This window comes from Acyrthosiphon pisum, chromosome A3 (assembly GCF_005508785.2).
Source record: "Acyrthosiphon pisum isolate AL4f chromosome A3, pea_aphid_22Mar2018_4r6ur, whole genome shotgun sequence".
In the NCBI taxonomy this organism is placed as follows: Eukaryota; Metazoa; Arthropoda; class Insecta; order Hemiptera; family Aphididae; genus Acyrthosiphon; species Acyrthosiphon pisum.
In genome coordinates this window covers 11,177,253-11,201,720 of record NC_042496.1, presented here as the reverse complement: position 1 = coordinate 11,201,720, position 24,468 = coordinate 11,177,253, and the positions used below count along the sequence as shown (strand labels likewise).

The 24,468-nt window shown below is 28.7% G+C and overlaps 1 protein-coding gene across 1 annotated transcript in view; it reads right to left on the bottom strand.

Annotated features, from left to right (window-relative positions):
• LOC100167826 (kelch-like protein 17) overlaps window positions 1-24,468 on the bottom strand; it is a 50,203-nt gene that overhangs the window by 12,096 nt on the left and 13,639 nt on the right. Inside the window, exons 2-4 of the mRNA XM_008184213.3 lie at window positions 998-1,131; window positions 811-907; window positions 635-756 (exon numbers count right to left, since the gene is read on the bottom strand). Coding sequence (XP_008182435.1) covers window positions 635-756; window positions 811-907; window positions 998-1,131 — 353 coding nt within the window. The remainder of the gene's footprint in view (window positions 1-634; window positions 757-810; window positions 908-997; window positions 1,132-24,468) is intronic.

Below are 24,468 nucleotides of genomic sequence, written 5' to 3'. Positions count from 1 at the left end.
TTAAAATTAAAAACAATCAAAAATCTATGTGTATTTTATATAAACTGTTATTTTGAAATTATATATAATCAATGCAGTTAGGTATGCGTTTATTTGATAGTTTTACTTTTAGATATAAGTTTATAACTTAAAGATTATAACTATTGGGGCTAAAGTGGGGGGGGGGCGCAGGGAGACTCAGTTCCCCTACCTCTGACAGCGTTAAAAAGCGTCCCCTTTAACAAATTATGATTAACATTATTCAGGGTTAAAAGTGAAATGAGTATGCTTACACAATCACAATCACATTACACATAACATTATATATATGGAATAGCGCTTAAAACTATATGGATAAAGTAGTCCCCCTGGAATTTTTCTCCACTTTAACCCCGGACTTATTAGTTAAATGTATGAAAAACATTAATTGGATAATGGTCATATTAATTTATTTATTTACCACAATATAATACAGATGTACTAATAAACACAAATTGTCAAGTAATATATAAATATATTTTATAACTTTCAAAATTTACTCTATTTGGATTATTTTATTTGAACTTGGACGGTAGTTGGTACACTATTACGATAAGGAAATAGTATTTATGAACAAACAGTTATTACTCATTAGCCATTAAGTATGTATACCAACCTGAACATTTTCATCTGTTATATGTACTTGGCCAGTGTATGTATATTCGATTAGAAGTTGTAGAGCACCCAAGTCTACATCATGTAGTTCGACTTCGGATTGCAATTTTTCAGCCATGTCATCTATTTAAAAGAGAAAATGTTTTAATGAAAAAAAGAAAAACTTATCACACTTACCGTTGAACATTGCGTAAAAATAAGGACTGGAGGAGGCTAACACCAATCGGTGAGCTTTTGTCACGCTGTTACCGACTCGAAGGGAAACGTCACAGAGCTGTGAATTATATTGAAAAAAATTACTGCATCTGATAACATAATATAACTCGAAACGATTATCGTATATTTTTGTACTAAATTGTCCTACTTGGATGTTGACTCGCATCTTGTTGATAACGGAAAACGACGACATAGGATGGTCGGGATCGTGGTGCAGGTAACAGGACATCGGTTCCGGTGATTCACAAGTCAGAGGTTCCTCAATGACGGTATCTTCCTGTTCTGAAAAACGATTAATACGTAGATTATAAAATATTTTAATACAGTGAAAGGGATAAAGATACATGGGCTATTATAATAATATATTGTATAATCAATGCAATTGTAAATCTAACTTATTTAATTATAACTCTATCACGTAACCGTTTAATAAAATATACATACATAAGATTTTATAATATTTAACCACACATTATAAGCGTTTCTCAAATAAATAATATCCTATAATATTGTTTTCGTATATAGTTATTAGTTAACATACCAGGCATGGCGGCATTGGCGCCACCACCACTATCACCGGCGCCGCCGAAAGGATTTTGTCAATAATTCGAGGTTTTGGGGTAACGCATATTGTGTGTATATTATTATGATGAAAACATTTTTTTACGTTATAATTTATTTTATATAATGTTATACCTACGCGTATTCCTGGCTTTTATTCGATGGGCGTAATTGATTTTTTTTTATAGATTCTGAGCGAAGCGATTGTATTTTTTAAAACTGTTTTTGTCTATAACCACTTTCGCGGGCTTACTGAAGATATAAAAATAATATTCCACTCAATATAAATTAGTAGATGCATTGATTAAAAAATAACCTAAGTAACTTACTTAACTAACTAGATATGAATCCATTGATGTGTTGTCAAAATCTAAATTATAATCTTAACCAACTATAATGAAGAACTTAACTAGATGTATCTATTTATTTTTGGGCTCGTCTAATGTATAATATTAATAATAATAATAACAATTTAATAATATGATCATAGAATTTCACAATACTTTCATCTGTATGGTTATAGTAGTATAATACACATTGTGCATTGTAATCTCGTTAAAAGTTCAATCGGAAATTGGATAATAACAGAAATTAAATCCACGTTAAAATTTGCATATTTTAAAATTATGTTCGAAGGAAATGCCTGATAAGGGATAACTTTATAGTCTACAGATGAGTCTGTAACGAGCTTAAGTCTTTACAATAACTGACAATGATAAATATTCATGGCAGATGACAGTACCTACGCGTGCTTAACTCAATAATAATATTTATATGCCGGATTATTTATTGTAATTTACAAGAAACTATCTATATTATTATATTATGTTCAGCAACATTTTATCGAACACATAATTTCAGTTTAATGTTACGCCTTGATATAACAAGGGTAATAGTTGTTATAATAGTGAATAGTAAACACGTCATTATATAATTACAATACTAGACTCCATACTACAGTCGAAAAGCTTTTTATTTTATTATTACTGTAAGTATATAATAATATAATATTATATACTATTATTATGTATAGCATATAGTTACTAAATTATTATAAATATAATTTCATTTTTTGTATCAGCCGTATATGCTCGCATGTTAAGTCTACGAAATACTTAGTAATTCATGGTTTGGCAATTATTATGTACCTATATATTTTATGTAGGACTTAATTAAGACTTAACATATTATCATCTACCATATGTCTGTAAACTCTATTAAGCAAACGGGTAACAGAAAAAAAAAGAAAATTGTAGTATAACGTCTGTATATACTATATAGCATATACCTACTGCAATACATTATTATTATATTGTAAATGATGACTTTTCTAACGATTGGCATGTATACGCACAGCAGTCGCGTGTCTTGGGTCAATTGACGACGACCCGACCGACCGGTTTAATCAGACTTGACGAGCGCCCACAAACGCATGACTATTGGAGAGCCCCTGGCCGGCGGCAGTGGTTAGAGCTACGCGTACACGTCAAACTCTAAACGACAAGCTGATGGATTATGTGGATGGGTTTGACGGAGTTTCCCGTCAAACTCGATGGAATAATAACTGAACGCAATAGTAAACGAAATTTTTTTTATTTCCATCGTTAAACAATATTCCCAATGATTCGTCTTGCCAGTCTATAATATATTTATAATAATATAAAAAAATTTAAATACGTACGTAATATTGTACACTGTGACTTATATTATTATATTATAAAAAAAGTTCACCATGTATAGGCTTGTTATATCGTGTTAGTACCTGTAAACAGGGTTGGTATACTGCGGCAGGGGAGGGCACGATAAAGGTTCTTTTGAAAATTGTGTTACATATTTACATTTATGCGAATACCTACTTCAGAATTATATAAGGTGATTTTTTTATGCGTGCTCGCCATATTTGTATGCTCAAATTATATACATAATATATTCAAATTCTGACTTTTAAAATTTTTAAATAAAGACTATATTTTACAATACTTAGGATTCCTTGTTAAATAGGCACCCCCCTTTTTCACTTTTAATTATTCAGCAGATATTTTTGGGGGGTTTTATTTTTTATATACCTAAATAAAAATTCGAACTAATAGTTTTTAAGTTATATATAACTTTGTGTACTAAGGATAATATATTAATGGTCATGGGTTAAGTAGATTAGGGTGCTTAGATAATTAGAAAATATTAGTAATTACTATAGATCCATTAAGATATGTAATTTGTACAAATTATCTAAGTGTAACGAATACTACATATAATATTAGTTATTAAATATAGCTTATATTTTTGTAAGATCACGTTTAAGGACTATTATTCTTAGTATAACATCTTAATAACTTAGAAACTACTAATTAGAATTTTGATTTAGATATGAACATCAACATTTTCAAGAAAACCACTATCTAAATAAATTGTAAAAAAGGGGGATTCTAATTTAAAAAAAAAGTTTGTGTCACCACAGGTTACTCTTTAAGGAGTCGAAAAAATATCAGGAATTTAAAAATATGGTCTATACGTATACTTGAAAATTCTAAAAAACTAGAATTTGAATATATATATTATGAAAGGATAAAATAGGGGTCAGCGTGTTTAAAAAATCACCCTGTGTAGCGCATAAATATAAGTTATTGCATTTTTATGTTCAGTGTTTGCTATTAAAGTTTTCTGGGAATGTCATATCCTAATTTTCCTTGTAGAATTTTCACCTATAAATTAATTACCTATATATCTTTTTCTTGTATGTTATAACTTATAACTATTTAACTGATGTCTGATAATAGGTACAGATTTATTTTTTGAATGTATTATTTATACATTCCGTGAATTAGTAAAATGGCGCATGGACGCAGCACTACGTCATTTTTTACATGTTACTAAATGTTTCTTTACTAAATGTAAAGGCTTACATTTAAATTTATGATAATGTTGTTTTATGGTTATACATTATATAAGTTACAACATATCATATCTATTATCTATATATAATATTATACGCTATAATAAATATTTTATTTCATTAGTATAAAAGGTGCACTACACTACACATTACTGTAATTTGCTGTTAACTTGTAACAAAATAAAGTTATTGAAGTTGATAAATAGATAATAAGGTGGGTATCCATATATTTGAGTTTTATTATTTTGTTTTTTATTTTATTATATTATACACATTATATTGTACTATGAATGACCAATTAATTAAATGTTGTAACACATTTAAAATTTTACATTTTATTATTTTAAAATGTTTAGATAAATCTGACATCAATACATCAAATTTTACAATTAAAAAAAATTTTGTAAAAATAACAATCACTAGGTACCTATTTGGGTTATATTATTTTGTTATTTTTAAGAATTTCGCAATGTATTTCATTATTTTTTTATATTTATATTATTTGCGTATTGTACATTTTCTATTTTAATAAAAATAAGGGTTGATTAATACAATCAACTGATGTAAAACATATTTTTTTTTGTGTAAATATATAGTTACTCAGATTATTATTTATAACGATTACTCGTCTTTTGAAAATGAAAAAATATGGTTGTTATTATTGCTTCTTTTAATATTATTACATTGATTAGGTACCTAATTATTATTTATTAATAAAACCGAACAACTTTTCTACCTATATATTTTATTATTATATACCAGCTGTCCAGCTATTACCTATTGCAGCAGCATATTATATACGACGGTAATAGGTAATTGGTAATAAATAATAATAATAGGTAAATAGGTAGGTAAAATACCGTTAATTATTGTATTGAGCCAAACTTTATACTATATTCGTATATATATATCATAATAATATAATACGATGTACGTTTAATAACAGCGCTAGTTATATTGTGAAACAAAAGTTAATTAATTTGAGAAATTATGACTACAGTACGTCAGTACTTCACAGACGCCGCACAATAGTCGCGTGCGTCCGGATGCATCATGTAGATACAGGGTTTTTTTCCCAACCAAGCTATCACATGAAATTTAAGTGTTTTTTCAACTTTGAAGTTTTAATTACATATAGCACTTATTCATTTTATATTTTTTATAATTATTATAGTTTTATATTTCATATCCCTCCCTTATTTAAAATAACCTAAATTATTTTAAAATTTTAACTATTAGACTTTGTGAATGATTAGAAATATGATTTTTTTTTAGCATTTTAATATCCATTAATGATTAACGTTCGATATAAAATTGTTTAATTGTTTAATGTGTAATTATTTGATTATTTGAATTAAATCTGGTAAATGACGAAATATATGTATTCTATTTGTATCGAACTATAAATATCTCACAATATGTATTTATAAATTAATTTGTAATTCTTCAAGTTCAAGTTGATTTATTTATTAAAATGTTCGGAAAAATATAATAGATGAATATTACAATACATATACAATATAAATAATATTAATATTCATACTTTAATTACGTTAAGTTAAACCTATATAGAACATTAGGATTATGTTTTTAAGTTTGAAAAAAATACGAATATATTCCGAGAGGACCGAGATATTGAACCAGCAGTCAGCAAAATAAACACACTATATGTACAACGATCGTGTATTGTGCACATTATTGTAAAGAATAATTAATATTACTATTTGTTTAATTTGTTTAATTTGTTTAATTTTTTTTATGCGAAATGACACTAAAACCCCTTCTAGTATAATTATACCCGCCTGGGCGTCTAGCTGACTATCATAAACGAACTACGAAGATAGATTAATACTGAAAGAGAACGATATTGCAATAAGAATGCCGTATGGAAGTGATAACTATATACCTAATAAATTACTAATTACTAATTACACATATAAAAATAACTAATTTGTACCTACTTAAATTTTAATGATAAATAGACAATAGTAGATATAATATGATCGGCAACAAACATATTGTTTACTTTATTAAGTATATATACGAAATGTTAGCAATTATTATCATTAGGGACCGGATTTATATGCAAATGCATATATGTATTGGAATAAGCTTTTTGAAATCTGATGAAAATTGTCCCCGATTTAAATCACTCATATTAAAATAACACCAATTTTATTTTGCATATTTTACATATTTCAACGTTTTTACATATTAAATACATATTGAATGCATATTTGTAGTTTTAAAGTGCATATTATTATTTATAACACATATTATATTCGTTTTTCGTCTTATTTTCACGTTCACAGACACATAATATCGATAAATTGACACCGGTCGTTATTTCCGAAGATAAGATTACATACATCATATAGTCATATGTAACATAATATATATATAGTTGCTATATGCCTATATCGTTGCTCATATAATAGAATTCTAGTGTTAGACGGCCAGTTTTCGATGTCATTCCGGTTCTTGCGTTGTTGATAATTTTAATTCGGAACTTTAAAATCCTTAAAGTAAACTCCAATTAGGAGTCGTTTACAGACATACGTATACGATCATAAAGATATTTATAAAACCGATAGTTCAATTTTGTATTGCAATATTTGTGAAATTCCAGTTAACGTGACTAAAAAGTTTTTGGTAGACCAACATTTATCACGTGATAAACACAAGAACAATTTAAAACTCAAAGAAACACATTTAATAAATAAAAAACAAACTTTCATTTCTAATACGAACTTGGATAACTTTAATGAAGATATTTGCCAAGCTTTTATTTCTGCAAATATTCCTTTATTTAAATTACAAAATCCATCTCTTCGCGCTTTCCAAGAAAAATATACTAAACGACACATACCAGATGAGTCGACCTTACGAACGAATTATGTGAACAAATGCTACTCTGAAACTATGAACAACATAAGAAGTTCAATTGGAGATCATAATATCTGGATTTCAATCGACGGAACTACCGATTGTGAAGGACGATATGTGGCGAATTTAATTGTCGGTACATTAGAAATAGATCGACCAAGTCAAACATTTTTACTTCATTCCGAGGCTTTGAAAAAAGCAAACCATAGCATAATTGCTCAACTTACTTATTTTTAAACAACATTTTAAGTGCATATTTAAGTACATATTTAAAAATAAATACATATTTTATAACATATTACAGCATTATTAGAAGCATATTTTGAGGATTTTTTGTGCATATAAATCCGGTCCCTAATTATCATAAATCATACTGATACGAATTTATATTATAATATATTATGTAATAATATGCGCATCGTAACTTGGGAATAGTAATGGTACCTTTGTACCGTCGATGTTAAAATCATCGATGAGAAATCAAATATTCTATTTTCTCTCAGCAAGGGCAACAACTGTATTATTTCGAATACTTTTCAGTTTTCTAAATAATTAGCCATATAATATTATAATCGTCATATTAATATACACAATGTATGCACGCCAATCAAGGACGAGCTCACGTGGTAGAAATGAGGGTGTAATCCCCCCTTTGGGTCATTTTTTATAACCAATATATTATGATAAAGCGATGAAAGTATTATTACCGCTATATAACGTGGTCTGAGAATAGTCAAAAATGCATATTACCTACCCTCATTTAAAAAATACTGAACACGCCACTGATGCCAATCAAACGACTCGGCATTGAAAATATATAATATATGCAACAGGTAATATACATTCATTCTACTTCTATCTATACAGTTCAGTATAACACAATTAATATTATGGGTACCTACTATTATTGTTATTATTTATTATTTGGACGTAAACATAATATTAATCATCAGAATTCGATTTGTGTGGTCGCGTCTTTAATATGGTAATTAATTCTTCTCGAATGTAATATACTGTCATACTGACATACTGCTGTCTGTTTATATAAGTATATACTTGTCATAAAAGTATAGATAATTTACCGTTGACCGATATTACACTTATTTTGCTACAATAAATATTGTGCAAAACGGGTGAGACGTATTATATTTATCTCAGTCACGCACCTATACTCAATACTCATATAATAATGCTGCGGTTTTAAGGAGAAAAGTACCTTTTTATAGGTATTAGGTATACTCGTCATTATAATGTATGCTGTATACTATACATATAAACGATATTATATATGACATTTAAAATAATTATAATAATAAAATAAAACCGCCAAAGATATAATAATGGTGGTTTTTTCGACATCGTACGTATATTATGCGAAGGTTGTAAGTATGCCTCAACAGAGATTCATTAAAGGGATCCACAAAAATGTATTTAATTACTGTGTTTCTGTTCCTTCCCTGAGTACATACATACAGTACATACATCAATTGTATTGTTTAATAAACACAATTATTTAATATATAAGACATCAATAAGTTTTTATGACAACATATATCACGAAATCTTTAAAAAATAAAAATAAATACTATATGATATTAGCCAGGAGGTCTGAACCCAGGTTAGGTTAGGGTCCACCCCCCCCCCCTGTGTAGTGTATACGCCACTGGTATGCCTTTACATATAATGACAATAATGTAGAATTGAATTCTATTGGTCACGATGCCGAGGGTGTTATCTTTAATAAAAAAAAAAAATTCTATGCAATTAGTAATTATTTAGACCAAACGAAATAATCAGACATATGTATATTGTAGTACCTACCTATATGATAAAATGGTCTTGTATTGTTAGGTATAGAGTATAAAAATATATTTTTACGGTTTAAACTTTAAAGTAATAATTTTTTTTTTTTTATAAAGAACTTCCAGTATAGACTATTATAGTTCGATAATTTTAACAACCACCCAAATCGGAAAATAGAATCCAGCATCAACAGACTCCGAATAGGTCACACCAAACTCACTCATGGTTACCTAATGTCTCGCGAAGAGCCCCCTATATGCTCATCCTGTGGCGTCAAGTTAACGATCAAACACATCATGACCGAGTGTAACACCTACCGCGAACACAACCAACTTCCGGAAGACATATTTGAAAGCCTCGGACCTACCAGTCTCCAATTTAATAGCCTTCCTTCAACAATCTGGTTTGCTCAAACTAATCTAATAACCGTACATATTAAATTATATTTATATATTATTTTATATTATATTTCATCTTTCTTTGTCCTTTTTTTTTTCTAAAACATAACATGTTGTAACATTATTATACATTATATATCCCAATGGCCTTGCTGCCGAAGGTTTTGTTTCTAAATAAAAAAAAAAAAAAAAAAGTTCGACAGTTAAGATATTGATAAATACAGTGACACAATAAGTAAAATGAGTAATAGTAATAATTGTAATTACTAAATAATGGTTTTTAAGAACGCCGTCACAAGAACAATACGCAAATGTTTTTATCAGTGTAAATCGCATTCCGTGGATATTCCAAATTTAATATTGTAATCACTCGAAATTTGGTCGTTTTAACCATGATTAAATCAGTTATTTAATCTGCAAAGTTTCAACGAATTATATTGGCCGTGCTGCGTTCTACAAAATATGTTGTGTAGACGTGCCAATTACGTACACATGAAGTGTTAGTGTAATGTACACAACATTATCACACGCCTTGCCGAAAATCAATCAGTCGACAAGTAGGTACCTCCGACACCCGTCCCGGCAAGTTTCCGCAAATCCATGAAACGCGCTAGTTATATGCTATATTTTAGTACCCTACGCTATCTTTAATATTATCGTCGTGTGGTTTTTCTTCGCCGTCAAAGTTCTCATGATGGTTTTATTAATACACAGCTACTTTTCAGTGGAAAACTCCCGGGAAGTGTCTGTGAACAATATAATAAATATATCGTCCCAACGCCATATTATGACATTGGCGTATTCCAATAATACGAACAAAACAAAACTATTAAAAAAAATGTATTATATTTAAATGTGTCTCGGCGATGACGACTGCTGCAGCAGTATAAAACTAAAACGACACGGTGTTCAGTGAAACTCTCCGTCCAAATCGTCTCGTCAGTAGTCTTTATACCTATAGTATGTAATGCACTTTAAAGTTTAAACGATTGTTTTGAATTACTTTTGATTATTTGTTTTTCATATTTTATACGTATCGGGTGACGATGGTTAATTCCGTGTTTAGACTTGACACTAGGTATAGTTGGCGCAGCTATATTAGGTGTAGGTATTATTAGGTACGCGAGATTTATTAAACATTCTTAAATACTAAATAGAGAAACTTTGTACACACAACAGGTACACAAAGGCGTTACACAATAAACGAAACAATAAAGTTATATTATCAGGATTAGGCACGTGATATTTATCAAATCTACTATAATATAATCAGAATATGGCACTGGTCCAAAACTTGCAGATATATTGTACACTATATTAGCGTTTACTTAGATGAAACCGCGAATATAATAAAATAAAACAAAAACATAGAGCAAAATAATTTTGACCTCGCCATAGGTTATAGTATTAAGATTAATTTTCATTTTACATATTTTTTTAACGTTTATTTTGTATTTCAAAAGTATTTTTATTCCAGTCAACTTTTGCAGAAGAACGTAAAATTACGGCCACCATTTTTAACTATTTTAAAGTGAAGTAATTTATCTTCTACTTTTACCATAAGCCGGGATAACGAGCAACGCGCAGCGCAATCCCAGCTATGATCAATGATATTATGTATACAATTAAAATATAAGTACTAGGTACCTACGTTATTGTAGGTTGAAACGTATTCAACCTTTTATTTGAAAATCAACGTTTTTTTTTTTGTTTGTTTTTGGATATTATTTGTTTAGATCATAATATAAGCTTTCGTTTAGTTAAACCAAAAGAACAAGAAGATAATTTGATTTTTTTATGAAGTTCATACCAACAAAAAAAATATATTGATTATCTCTATCGTGTTCGTAGCAAAAGATCCATGTTTAAAAGAAAATTTAAATATAAATATTATACTAAACATATTATACAATATTCAGAATAGTAAATATTGATTTAGTCAATTTTTTATTCAGAATTGTGTCACTTGAGTATAATCTAAAAAAGTGATTGAATATTAAATAATATTATGAGGATTTAATTTAAATTATTCTTGCAGTAGAATTTTCTAAAAAAAAAAATGTTTCCATGCTAATCCAGTTATGAGCTATTTATTAGAATATTATTATTACCTATGTAGGTTTATACTTAATATAGACATGAAGGCGAGTATAATAAATTAATGTTTATGTAATATGTATGATGCTCAAAGTTATAACATGGGTAGGTAACTGAAGTAGGTAATGTGATGGTACTTTTAAATTACATTTATAGGTTTATGCACTGTAAAGGCGCAATATAAAAATTAATTTTCATCGACCAATGTTTAAAATATGTGTACATTTATAGACAATATTATTATCGTTGCTAACGACAAACAAACAAAATAAAAATGGTTTGAAGGGTTAAAGTCACACGCGAGGAATGTTTACATGAATCATTTTTTTACACGGTTTTTCATTCAGAGTTTCAAAATTTAATTTAAGTAAATGTAACATGACATACACATTTCATACCATTAGTTGATAGCGTTATATCACTTATATCTTTGTATCAATTAAAAGTTAAACCGCTAAAAGCCTGATACCTAGGTACTATAATATTTTGGGGGTAAACTATTTAATCTACACTGTATATACGACTCTACGAAGGACTCTTCGATAGTAGTAACATTAAAATGTTTTCAACCCTAATAATTCAACCACTGCAGGAGCAATGCAGGAAGTTACGTTCACTCCATCCCCACATAAATTTAAAGAAAACAAAATGAAAAAGAGAAAACATCAATTTACAACGATATAAAATATTATGAAATTTTTTGAAAAACCACCCCGAAACATCGACCTTCAACCAGGGTTTTCCTCTCACGATACTGCGTTTTATAATGATTTAATATTATATAATTATTATTATTGTTTTCACGACATAATTCCGTCCATTGTCGTAGATTATACAAAACAAGATGTCAAAATGTGTAATAATTCGAATGTATTTTTAAAAACCATATATTATGCACGTGCGTAGCTGTAGTGTGGTGCAAATGTTCTTATTTTTATCTATTCGTACTACAATAAATTCAGTGACACACACTGCGTAGATTTAAGTAGATATTTATAAAACAAATCAAGTATTTCATTTAAATTCTGTTTCATAACACAGTTATATTTATTACAATGAATTATGTGAATATGTATAATGTTAGGTATTATGGGAAATAGTTCAATTTCAAAGTATATATACGTTTTTTCTTTTGGTACAGTTGCTAGGAAGATAGAAAATCGATGATGCACATAATATTATATTAATGCTCACTATAAAATACAAAAACTTCATTGTTACTTTAGTTTAAGAATAACAATGAATAATACTAGTTATTAAATATTAGTTCTATTTGATGTTTACACATGTTATATATAATATATGATGTCATTATTATAAATTTACCGTACGAAATCAAATTGTAACTATACATGCGTCTGGAAGTTTGTTACAGTAAATAATAATACATGTTTATTGTTTATTGTGTCACGCTTATAATTTTAATATATTAAGTAAATTGGAATTTTCAGCAATATATTATTTTAATGAGGGTTTAAGTTTAACTTTAAATTGTGTTTTTTATACAATGCAATAACTAAGAAAAAACAACATAAGTTATATAACATAATTAATCAAATTGAACTATATAAATAATACATTAATACGTCGTCCAAAATTCGATGATTTTCACACATTTTTCAAGTATTGATTTCTAGTTTTCATGGCAAATTTCAACAAATATCAATTATATAATGGATATACATTATACATTATACCTCACAAGTCACAAACATATAAAAAGTAATATATTTATATATTAATAAACAGTTGCCCTTGCACATCTTATAAGATAAGAATATATTCTCAAGCGACAAACAGTTGTAGATCATGTTTTTAAGTTTTTGGGATTTTTTTTATTAGGAATATCTTGTGAGGATACAAATTTCTGCAGTTTTTCAAATGAGAAACCGTTTTCTACTGTACATTTGTTAGCTAGTAATACTTATTGAAAATAGTAAAAATTTGAACATTTTCAGGTTCAAAAATCAAAATTCGAAAGAGTTTTTGATTTATTTGACCTTATACACCAATATGATAGTAAATAGGTCCATGATAATGGGTTTGGAAGATATGGGGGAATAGTGATTTAAAAATGATCTAAGTATAATAAATACCAGATCTATAATATTACATATTTTGAAATTTGTGAAAACCAAAATATTATTATCCTTAGTTTTTAATAACTGAGAAACTACTCGTTAAAATTTTGAGTAAGGTTCATCAAATTTGTTAAAGAATTTACTAAATAACTTACAGAAAAAAGAAGAAAAATATGGTCTTTAATTATATATTTAAAAATTCTAAAAAATAGAATTTCAATAAATTCACTATGGAAACATGTGGGTGAGCATTTTTGGTGAATCACCCTGTATATCTATACAGCACGTCAGTACATAGATACTATTATATAGGAAAATACGATGTGCTACATTAATAATAACATCTCACATTAATTTTGTACATAGTATTTCAATTTCACAAAAATATAATTTCACGCGATCATATAAAATATATACGAGTAATATATTTGATGAGAAATTGGTAGTGACAAATTGCGCTAGGACTAAGGCCAAAAATACATTTTATCGTTATGTTATAATATTATATTATATTTATTATCATGCATTTCTACGCCCCATTGTTAATTAATTATATTTATTGGTTATGTTTTGTAAATGACGATATCAATTACTAAATAATATCATATAAATTATACTTTATAGTTTATGATATACCTACGTTTATATGACGTATACAAGCTACACGTGTACGTTAGGTACGTTACCTGTTCAACTTCGAAATAACCCGTGTTTTTTTCCATACGATTAAATATCGCCAAGGTTTTTACACGTCGCCACGAGTTAATATATATTATGGTGTCAGGTTATAAATGTATGGTAAATGGTAATACACTGCGACTTCTGTCTTAATACGAAACAATCGTTTTTCTCACAAAACAATTCGTCTTTATCTAATACTCTTTTATGTACACGACGATTCTGCATATTTAATACCTATAGTCTATAGGTATATTTTGATAAACGATTCGTAAGTTACTACTTCACTATAAATATTAAATACCTATATTTTACGACATTCTACAAATACAGTTAGTGTTCGAAAACCCCAGGCTTTGCACCCGTTTTTTTTCGGGTTTCACCGTTTTGGGTGTCGGGTGATAGTGATGGATGCTATATTTACAAAATCGAACTAATATTGACACGCAGTTGGTAAAATTGTATAGATTATTTAATTTATTTTTAGAACTTTATATATATATTATGTATCAGCTCACAATCACATGGATAGGTTTTTAACATGATAATATGGTAGAAATGTAGAATATATTATATATTATAACATGTTTGTATTAGCATCTATTCTATTTGATTTCATCTAAATCACCGTTAAGTATTTTACATTTTATGACAGGAAACGGATAAAATGACATAGTTCATTTGCATATTATACATTACGGCTTACACAAGGAATTGGAGATAATTCACAATCATGGTGGCAAGCCAGCATTTACGATTTACTCTCATCGAATTTAAATCACTGTTGCCTTTGAATTTTGTAGTAAATAGTAGGTGTGTAATATATGTTAGCTTAGCATGTATTATTGTTTTGTAAATATATTTAAGAGAAACGAAATTTTAACAAATATTTCACGATGTTTTAGATTCTGAGTGAAGCGATGAATGTATTGATTTTGCAATGTTGTGTTTTTTTTTTATTTATTTACTTTTTGTGTCTGTCGTCACCGTTTGGGGCAATAACACAGTTTCGATTTTCTTCAATAGTATCTTGTTCGACGGAAAGTGAATCTAGTTGGTGTATTCGAGAGGTCAACATTTGAAATTCTCAATAGTATTAAAAACAAAACAAATATTAAGGAAAAACCGTAATTTTTACTCAAAATCGGTTTTAGGTGTAACTCTAAAACAAAGAACCATAGATACATGACATTTTCACTGAATGTATTTGCATTTTTTATAACATTTTAAAAATATTTTGACTCATTTTGAGTGGTTTACGGACATTTTTAGTTTTTTTTCTATAAATGTCAATAAAATTTGTTGGGTCAAAAAGCGTGAAAATGCAATACAAGCCTCCTGATATATTGTTACAATAGCAGTTAAAATAATATTAAAAATACATATAAGCACAAATTTTCTTTTAAGGATTTAACATTCAAATTTTAACAAAATTTAAAAATGATTTTGTAGTTAAAAATGTATAAAATGTTTAACTTTTATAGCTAAGAATTGAAAATGTAAAACAAGGTTTCACGTGAATAGGTAAATAAGATACTTTATTCACAATAATTTCATAAAATATATTTACTAATATATCATAGGTTGACTGACCGTTATCGCTCAGAATCGTTTTTCGTATACAATGATAATATGATATCATTGAATTCAAATTTAACACCATCCATTACAGTGACCCACTTGTAACCTATACTGTACAGCAAAGCAACACCCACTTGCCCACCTTTTTTTGTTGTTATCTGTATAATACTTTGGAAATAGGTATACGACATTAGACTTTTGAATATTGTATTATAATAATATGTAATAACTAATACTGTGATAAAATATAAATAAACCGAATATTTTTAGCCTACATATACGCTAAAGAATACTTACTCAATATCACACTCATTGTTAACAAAATTACAATATATTATGAATTCGATGACGTTGCAGCACATATTATAATATACGACCAGATATTATACAAACGCTCAAAGATTATGTAATTATATAGACTGAAACAATGGAGCACATCTAATATTATTATTAATATCGTATTTACTGTAAAAGTGCATGCATTTCAACTTCTGAAAGTAATTTTTTGCGTTCTCGTTTAAACTAAATTACATTTTTGACTGTATATTCAACAAAAAAGTTATATCGCTCGTAATTAAAATGTGAAATATTAATGAAGATCGTCTTGTGTAATGACTTCCGGTAAATATAAACGTCCCAAAGAGACGTTGTGTACCTATCGTGTATTTAAATAAACGCTCCCCTGTGATGGGGAATCGGGTAGATGTAAAATATTAAATAAGTAATAACGCCCGTAGAATATTATATTATCACTATTAAGTATTATGTTTTAAATATGTTGTTATGTTTTATTATGAATTATAATGCATGTATAGGTATCGAGAACCCAATTTATAATTCAAATTATTTTTGCGTACATCTTTGCCTGAGACTTCTTCTACGGGAATTCGATAAGCTACTACTTCTTCGGTTGAGTGCTGAGTTAACACGGCCTATAGTCAACACTCAACCGCATAATATTTAAATAGGATTCGGTCGGAGGCCCGTCTAGTGCAGCAGCCATTGTTTCTTAGACGTGGTAATGGCACACGTAGAACAGGGTGAAGCACTACAAAAGCGACGGTTTAGGATTTAAAAAAAACTTTTCGGATTACAGTTTTCAAAACGGATATGATCTCAAAACTCAATATATAACATTATATGTTGTATGACCGCAGTGGTCGAAACTATTTTCACAAAACGAATAAACTCGTTCCCCAAATATAAAAATATTATATGCCAAACAGCCAAACATATATCTAATATATTAGTACTGGACAAATGCGTTATTATATGAGGCGAAATAAAATTTGGTATCCGACCCTGATATAGTGATATTAGTTTTTCTATTATACAATATTGAGTTCTTTTTCTTTTGCATTAAATCGTGTATTGTTTGCGGCTCGGTTTAGACTTTCGTTCAAAATCATGTTTTTTATAACCATAAATTTCACGAGACCGAGACGATACCCAAACATTTACATTGGCGACACGATTAAATGGTCTCCAACGAGTCGCTTTTATACTGTTGTACTTTTATTGTTCGATCGATAACATACAAGAGCTTTATATTATATAGTAGTTGTTAATACGGCGAAACTAAAAATGCGTGGGTTTAATACTGCTTAAACTTTAAATTATTTATTGATTATGATACTTATTATAATAAGTATATTCTTCGTTTAAATATCCAATTTCATCCGAATAATAACTCAAAACGAGTTAAAATATTTTATGGCGCATAGAAAATGCTGATATAAAAAATATTCGGTAAAAATCTAATATTTGTCTATGGTTAAATGGTTTTTTTTTTTTGGTTTTTCCAGACGCTTTTGAAAACTACTGTAAAATTTTCAATTTTAATCCCTCGAAAGTACCAACTCTATATTCACTTTCCCACCAATAAAGATATTGATTTTGAAAATGGAAGCATTTTATCGATGAGGTACGTGTATTTTATCGTGTATACGTACGAAAAAAACACACATCATTGTAAAAAATAAAATCAATAGGTACATTCGTCGAATTTAAAACAAAATAACTAATTAGCTAGTAGGTATAAAAATTAATTTAGCTCGAAAAAATTTAGTTTTAAACCAGGTTAGAAAAGCTTATAACGATATTAGGGTCGTAAAATATTGCCAAACGTAGGTTTGTAGTATTCACTATTCAGTTCGACAAAAAGTAGGTATTTAAGTACCCTTCAAACCATTATAATATCCTATATAATATGCGTGATCGAACTTTAACAAAACTCTTTTTCCAGCGTACCAAGAGTAATATACGTACCTACCTAATATATATTATAATACCATTTATTATAGTGTTCAATAATGCGCTTCTATACAACATCATTATATTATATAGGTACTGCACGCCTTGAATGGTTGCGTGTATGTTGTTGTGATTGCCAACTGCCGTATTGGTATATTATACCTACAATGATTTATTTTTCAATTATCGCCATTATATGCCTATCTCACGATTTAATAACGATTTATCGACGTCCAGCGATGTGGTCCTCTATATGTAATATTTTTTGTATGCATCTAATACATGATTATACGCATAATATAATTTAGAGAAACTCGTTGTCTATCGTAATCTATATTATGGCGATTATAAGTAAAAATATTAAATAAAAATATATATTATGCAGCCGTTGCCCGTCGATCATTATAATAATATAATTTATACCAAACCGTTTTAAAGGATATCTTATAACGTATACGGTGACTGCGCGCGTGCTTTCTCCGATCAGAATTGAAAGAAATGCTTTTTTTGATCTAACTTATAGTCGAAGAACAAGAGCGTATAACTTCTAACAAATAATACGTTAAAAGTTTAATTATCATTAACATTTGGGAGTAATTTCAAGTATCTACGGTTATTCGTTTTTAAGTTACATAAAAAAAAACAAAATTGAATTAGTTAAATACTGGTTTTGCGTACAAATACTCGTTTTTCCTTAATTATGTTCTTGTTTTTTCCGGTTATTTTGAAAAAGTAGAAGCAATTTTTTTTTCCTGCTAAGTACCAACTAAATCCAATTTGCTACCAGAAAACACCCTCAAAATTGAAAATCAAATTATTTTTATTGCCCCAAAAGGTGACAATATAAAGACAGAAAAATAACTCTCATCACAATATGAATATATTTATCGGTCCACTCTGCAGGATCTAAAATATATAATATAATAATATTAGCTCTTAGGGATGAGAATATAATCCGGAATTTGTCCGGAATAATATCTGATATTATTTTTTGTCATATTTTTATTAAGCTGTTTTTACTGAATCAGCAGTAAAGTATAAAATAATTAACTATATATAATTGATGTACTTATATCAATGGTTTTTATACAACATATTCAATATTGTATTGATTCATAATGTGAAATTAAAAATCCTGAATTAGAATTAAATTAGTAATTTAATAATATTTTTTACCTACACTTAATGTAGGTACCTACCACAAAAATAAATATTGTTTTCATATAAACTTCATAATCATGTTGGCATTCTTAAATAGTTGTTATATTCAAAAATGTGTTCTATTATAAAGTGACTTACAGTTTTTATAATTATAATTTATATTCAAATCATTTGTTTGGAAAAAAAAACATTTTTAATTCCAATAATCCGGATAATCCTCTAAAATTATTCGGATTACAGATCCCTGAAGTGTAGTAATACCCATTAAAAACAAAAACAAAAAATTATCCTTAATTGTTAATTGTTACCACTGCAATCGTAGTTGATTGCGTGTTATATTATAAAGACAGGATTCGGCGTAATAATAAGCTTGTTATGACTGTCATGAATATTTGATATAGGTCACATATACGATATACCTATTACCTACCTACCTATGCTGCAGGTGTTTTCGTTTCATAAAAACTTGAAGCTTAAAGTTCTATGTTAAGTCTTTCATCGTTGTAAATTGTAACAATAATATTATTATATACGTTTTTAATCTTTAAATTGTTGTTAACGTACGTGATATTTACCAATATAATAATAAATATTGCTGATCGGATTTCAAACCAAACAATAATATCTACTACCTAATGCCCATTTATTTTTATACATATCACGTACCTATATAATATGATTATAAATGTATGTGCGGACTGCGGACAGTAAGGTTTTTATGCTACAGATGTCAAACGTCTTACGTTTCGATCAAGTACCTATTTGGTAATAAATAAAAAAAAAGTTAACTTATTCCATTGGCGATCGGCTATTTTATGTATTTTTTGTTTTTACTACAACTTCTTATAATCGCAAATAGGTTCGTACGTTAAACTACTTTAAACGACGTAGGTAATAGGTATTATATTGATGTTCCCAGAGTAAAATAAAATTCCTTCTCACTGTATCTTTTATCTCGATTCTACGGACATGTGACAATCTTGTTACCCATGGGCCATAGTAGTTTGATAGTAACTCATATTATTGAAGTGCGCGTTCTATACCCTCTCAGACGTTCACAATATGCGCCATTATGACTTTTTCAATTCTATATTATTTCTGCATTCTGCTCCTATACTAATGGTTTATTGTTGAAAAATTCTCGTGTGATACACTGATACAGCTTTAAAAGTTAAACAAATAATATACAGCTCATATATAAGTTACAATCCATAAATATTATCTCTGCAGTCTGCTCTCAAGCAAACATCACGATTCTTAGAAAGCCCATATATAATATCATCTATCTGTATAGTCTGCTCCCAAGACTGCAATATCTCAATAATTCTGAGAAAACCATATTTTATTTTTTGTTAATAATCTTACCTAATTATTTAGCCCTACAACAAATTTAAGCTGATAATCTAAAAAAAAATTTATTTTAGTAATTTTTAAATTTTTGTTTTTGAATATTTTTTTATAGTTACGTCACTGCTTTAATCACTTTTCATTAATATGTATACAATAATGGTGCTGATTGTTTAAGAAACAACATAATCCTTAACATTTTTGTCACACGAAAATTGGAAGATGGCGTAGCAGCTGGTATACACAAATCTATATTATAACTTAAAATTTTATTAAAATACAAAAAAAATTTTAAAACAAGTATGGCATAGGTACTTTATTCAAATGTATAACATCAGTGAATGTAATGGACATTTTACTAAAAACAATTTCCTTAAGCTTAACCATAAAATATTTTTAGCCCAATTTTCATATTTATTATATCAATAGGTATACAGTATGGTCTTGGGAACACATTTATCAAACATAATTTTTAAATTTTAAATGTAGGTATGCGTGTATAATAATTAACAATAATGATTAATTCTTATTTAAAAAAAAAAAAACATTATTACTGCCAATGTTTGGTTGATCATTATAGGTACCCATAAAAGTATTTTATTCTCCTATACGGCTATACCTACCCTATCCAAATTTATAGACTATAATAATATTTTATTGTATTATTTGTTTTTCGTGGTTACGAGTAATAAATAAAAATAGACCTGTTCAAAAGCAGAAAACAACACTTACAATAGAACATGACAACTTCAACTTGAATCGTACGAACATTTGTAGAAGATATACATAATAAACGATAAGCTTCGAGATAAATAAAAAAAAACTAAAATCGCACACGATGTTTTTTTCAACTCTGTACATTCGCAACACCCACATATAATACTTTGTTAACAGAATATTATAATATTTACATTATATATATTATTATATTTTCATTTGGTCTTATACATTTATAAAAAATTACCCTTAGTAATTAGTAGCTATACATATAGTCATTCAGATAGTACGCATATAGGCATACGCCATGGTATTATGAGTATATTATATAATAGCTACACTTACACATCATTGAAAATATACCTAAGCCCTGCGCATCGTTTGTAAGTTAATACGGCTTAATCCTGAAAATTAAACAACACATAATTTGCGAGCATATAAATTACTATAATAAGTAATAAATATACCTAAACTATACACGGGTATTAAAAAAATAAAAATCATAAAACAACAAATTATATAAAGCATCCATTCATCTTTAACCCGCAACAAGCCATAATAATTTTGTTATATTTCTATTATAAAATTCCATAGGTATATGTTATATTATTTAGTCTTATGATGTAAACTTACATATTATTACTGTTATAAATATTGTAAGCCAATAATAACCTTGTAATAGTTGTTGAATCTCTAATAAATTTTTAAAAAAAATTATGTCATAATACCTACATCCATATTATGATAACGGCATGTTTGGCTGTTAAACGCAAAACAATTATTTTAATAATATTCAAACGTTTCACGTTAAAACCTAAAATGCGTCGTATATTAAATTATCAACGCAAACGTCATATTAATTATTATCATTTAATAACAAAAAGTTGATTATATAGGTTCCATTATATTCTTACACTATATTCTATTGGATTACATCATAGTATATCATACTATAATAATGAAAAATTATCATTCGTTTAAATATCATACGTATACCTAACCCAAGTCTAGCTATCCTGTCTCATGACTAGTCTGTTTCATGCGACCGATTGAGTTAAGCTGTTTGAGATCCTCAATTTCGTTCACATAAACAGCGGAAACGGTACCTTTACAACGACACCGCAACGACACCCAGTGGCCTGTGTAAATTATCGCCGCCTATCATAGTACACGCTGCAACAAGAATGAAGAAGCAGGTCAAATAATACTGGAAAATACGTCTTAGTATATATAGCTTTCAATAGATCCATCGTTTGGATTTCCTTCTTCAGCCACCGCCGTGAAAGCGCATAATATTATATTGTGGGTTAGGTGGGTAATGGGTATACCTATTTTTGATGGAAAAAACAAACTAAATAAAGGAGACTATTGGCGTAGGTACCGTGTCAACTGTCAACGCCCTGCCGCGAGTGTGGTGTATAACCGACGAACAATCAAAACTTCCGGTCGGCGCAGGTCACGAAAATATTATATATTATTTTTTTCTCTTAAAACATCGAGCATAAAATAATATATAGCTAGGATCAGTTCCATGGACAGAGGAGTACGCTAAGGGATGCACGTGCCCCCGAAATCAGTTTTTTTTTGTTTTCACACTTTTAAATTATTGCAGGCATAAAAAAGTCGCAATTTGCGTGAACCTGAGTGAAATTAATTTGTAATAGGTAATGAACGTTAACAAGTAAAATATTTTTGTGTCAACGGGTGATAGAGAGAGTGCGCGGAGGAAGTTCAGTGTCAAGGCCGGACACACGACGATCTATTATACTCGTATTTGTTTTTTGTTTTATCATTTATTTTAACTCTACCAGTCTACCGGTGATCATTTCTATTCATACAGTGTTTTATTGTGTTGATTTACATCTAATCATACAACCACTAATACAGTAGTAGGTACCAGTTACCAGTATATCATGTTCGAAGAAATAGTGTAGTAATGTGAAAATAGGATGTGTATACAATATCATTGATTTTATAATATACTGTATATATATATTTATTTCCTTTTTACTTATATATGATTTACTATTTGTATATATTGCGTACACACCCTAAATTACTATAGTCCGCGACATGAAAAGTGGCCGATGACCGTCGCGAACCTAGCGGACGTTTCGCCTTAGTGGTTCATAAAGTAATTAAATTAATTGCCGCGTTTAATTGCCGGGCAGGAGGTGGTATAGGTTGAGAACCAATGGCTAACAGGCAGGGAAGCCGCAACGGGTCGCGGTACAAATCGGCCACTTTTCATGTCGCGGACTATACCTTCTTATATTATGTATATATGTAAACACACATATAAGTATATATATAATATATGCATTATATATGCATATAAGAATTGAATTATATAGTAAATTAACTTACCCTACTTCGACTGCAGACTTGCTAGGTATTCGATGAACAAAGGAAGAAGAAGTAGGTTTAATATTGATTTACTTATAATTTAATATTAAGAAGAACACGACTAATATATTAGAGGTATTTGAAAGAGTAGCTACATTTATTATTTAAGACACAAAAATATTATACTAAACATATATATCTCATAACGTATGACTGTCACCAATGGCGTACGCACTACGCAGGGAGAGTGCTGTTGTGTGGATTTGACCGATGGGTGTCGTCCGAGCCGATAAAACAGTTTATTTAACAAAAGGGTACAATAATATATTATCACATATTATAATATAAACATCTGTGTGACTGTGTATATAATATTATCAGGGGCGTATTTAAGTAGGGGCTATGGGTCCCATTGCCCAGAGCGGCAAATTTTTAAAGATTTAGAGGGGCGGCAAATTTTTATTTTTATTTAACAAATTATTCATTTTTCGTCACACATGTAGGTATTTTGAAAGATTTACTATTTTATTTATAATATTTTTTCACTCTTAACTGGTACAATAATGTTGTTTAAATGTCTAATTATACCTTCCTTGTTGAATGTAACATTACAATTTTAAATTAGTATATATTTTAGTGATGATCAAAATTGGTCTTGGTCTTGTGGTCTCGCAAGACTCTTGCTGCAAGACCAAGACCAAGATGGTACTGGTCTAGCAAGAACAAGACCAAGACCAAAACAAGACCATCACTGCAAGGCTCTTGCAGTCTTGCTAATTTTTTTTTTCCCCGAAAACACATTAATGTACCTATCTAA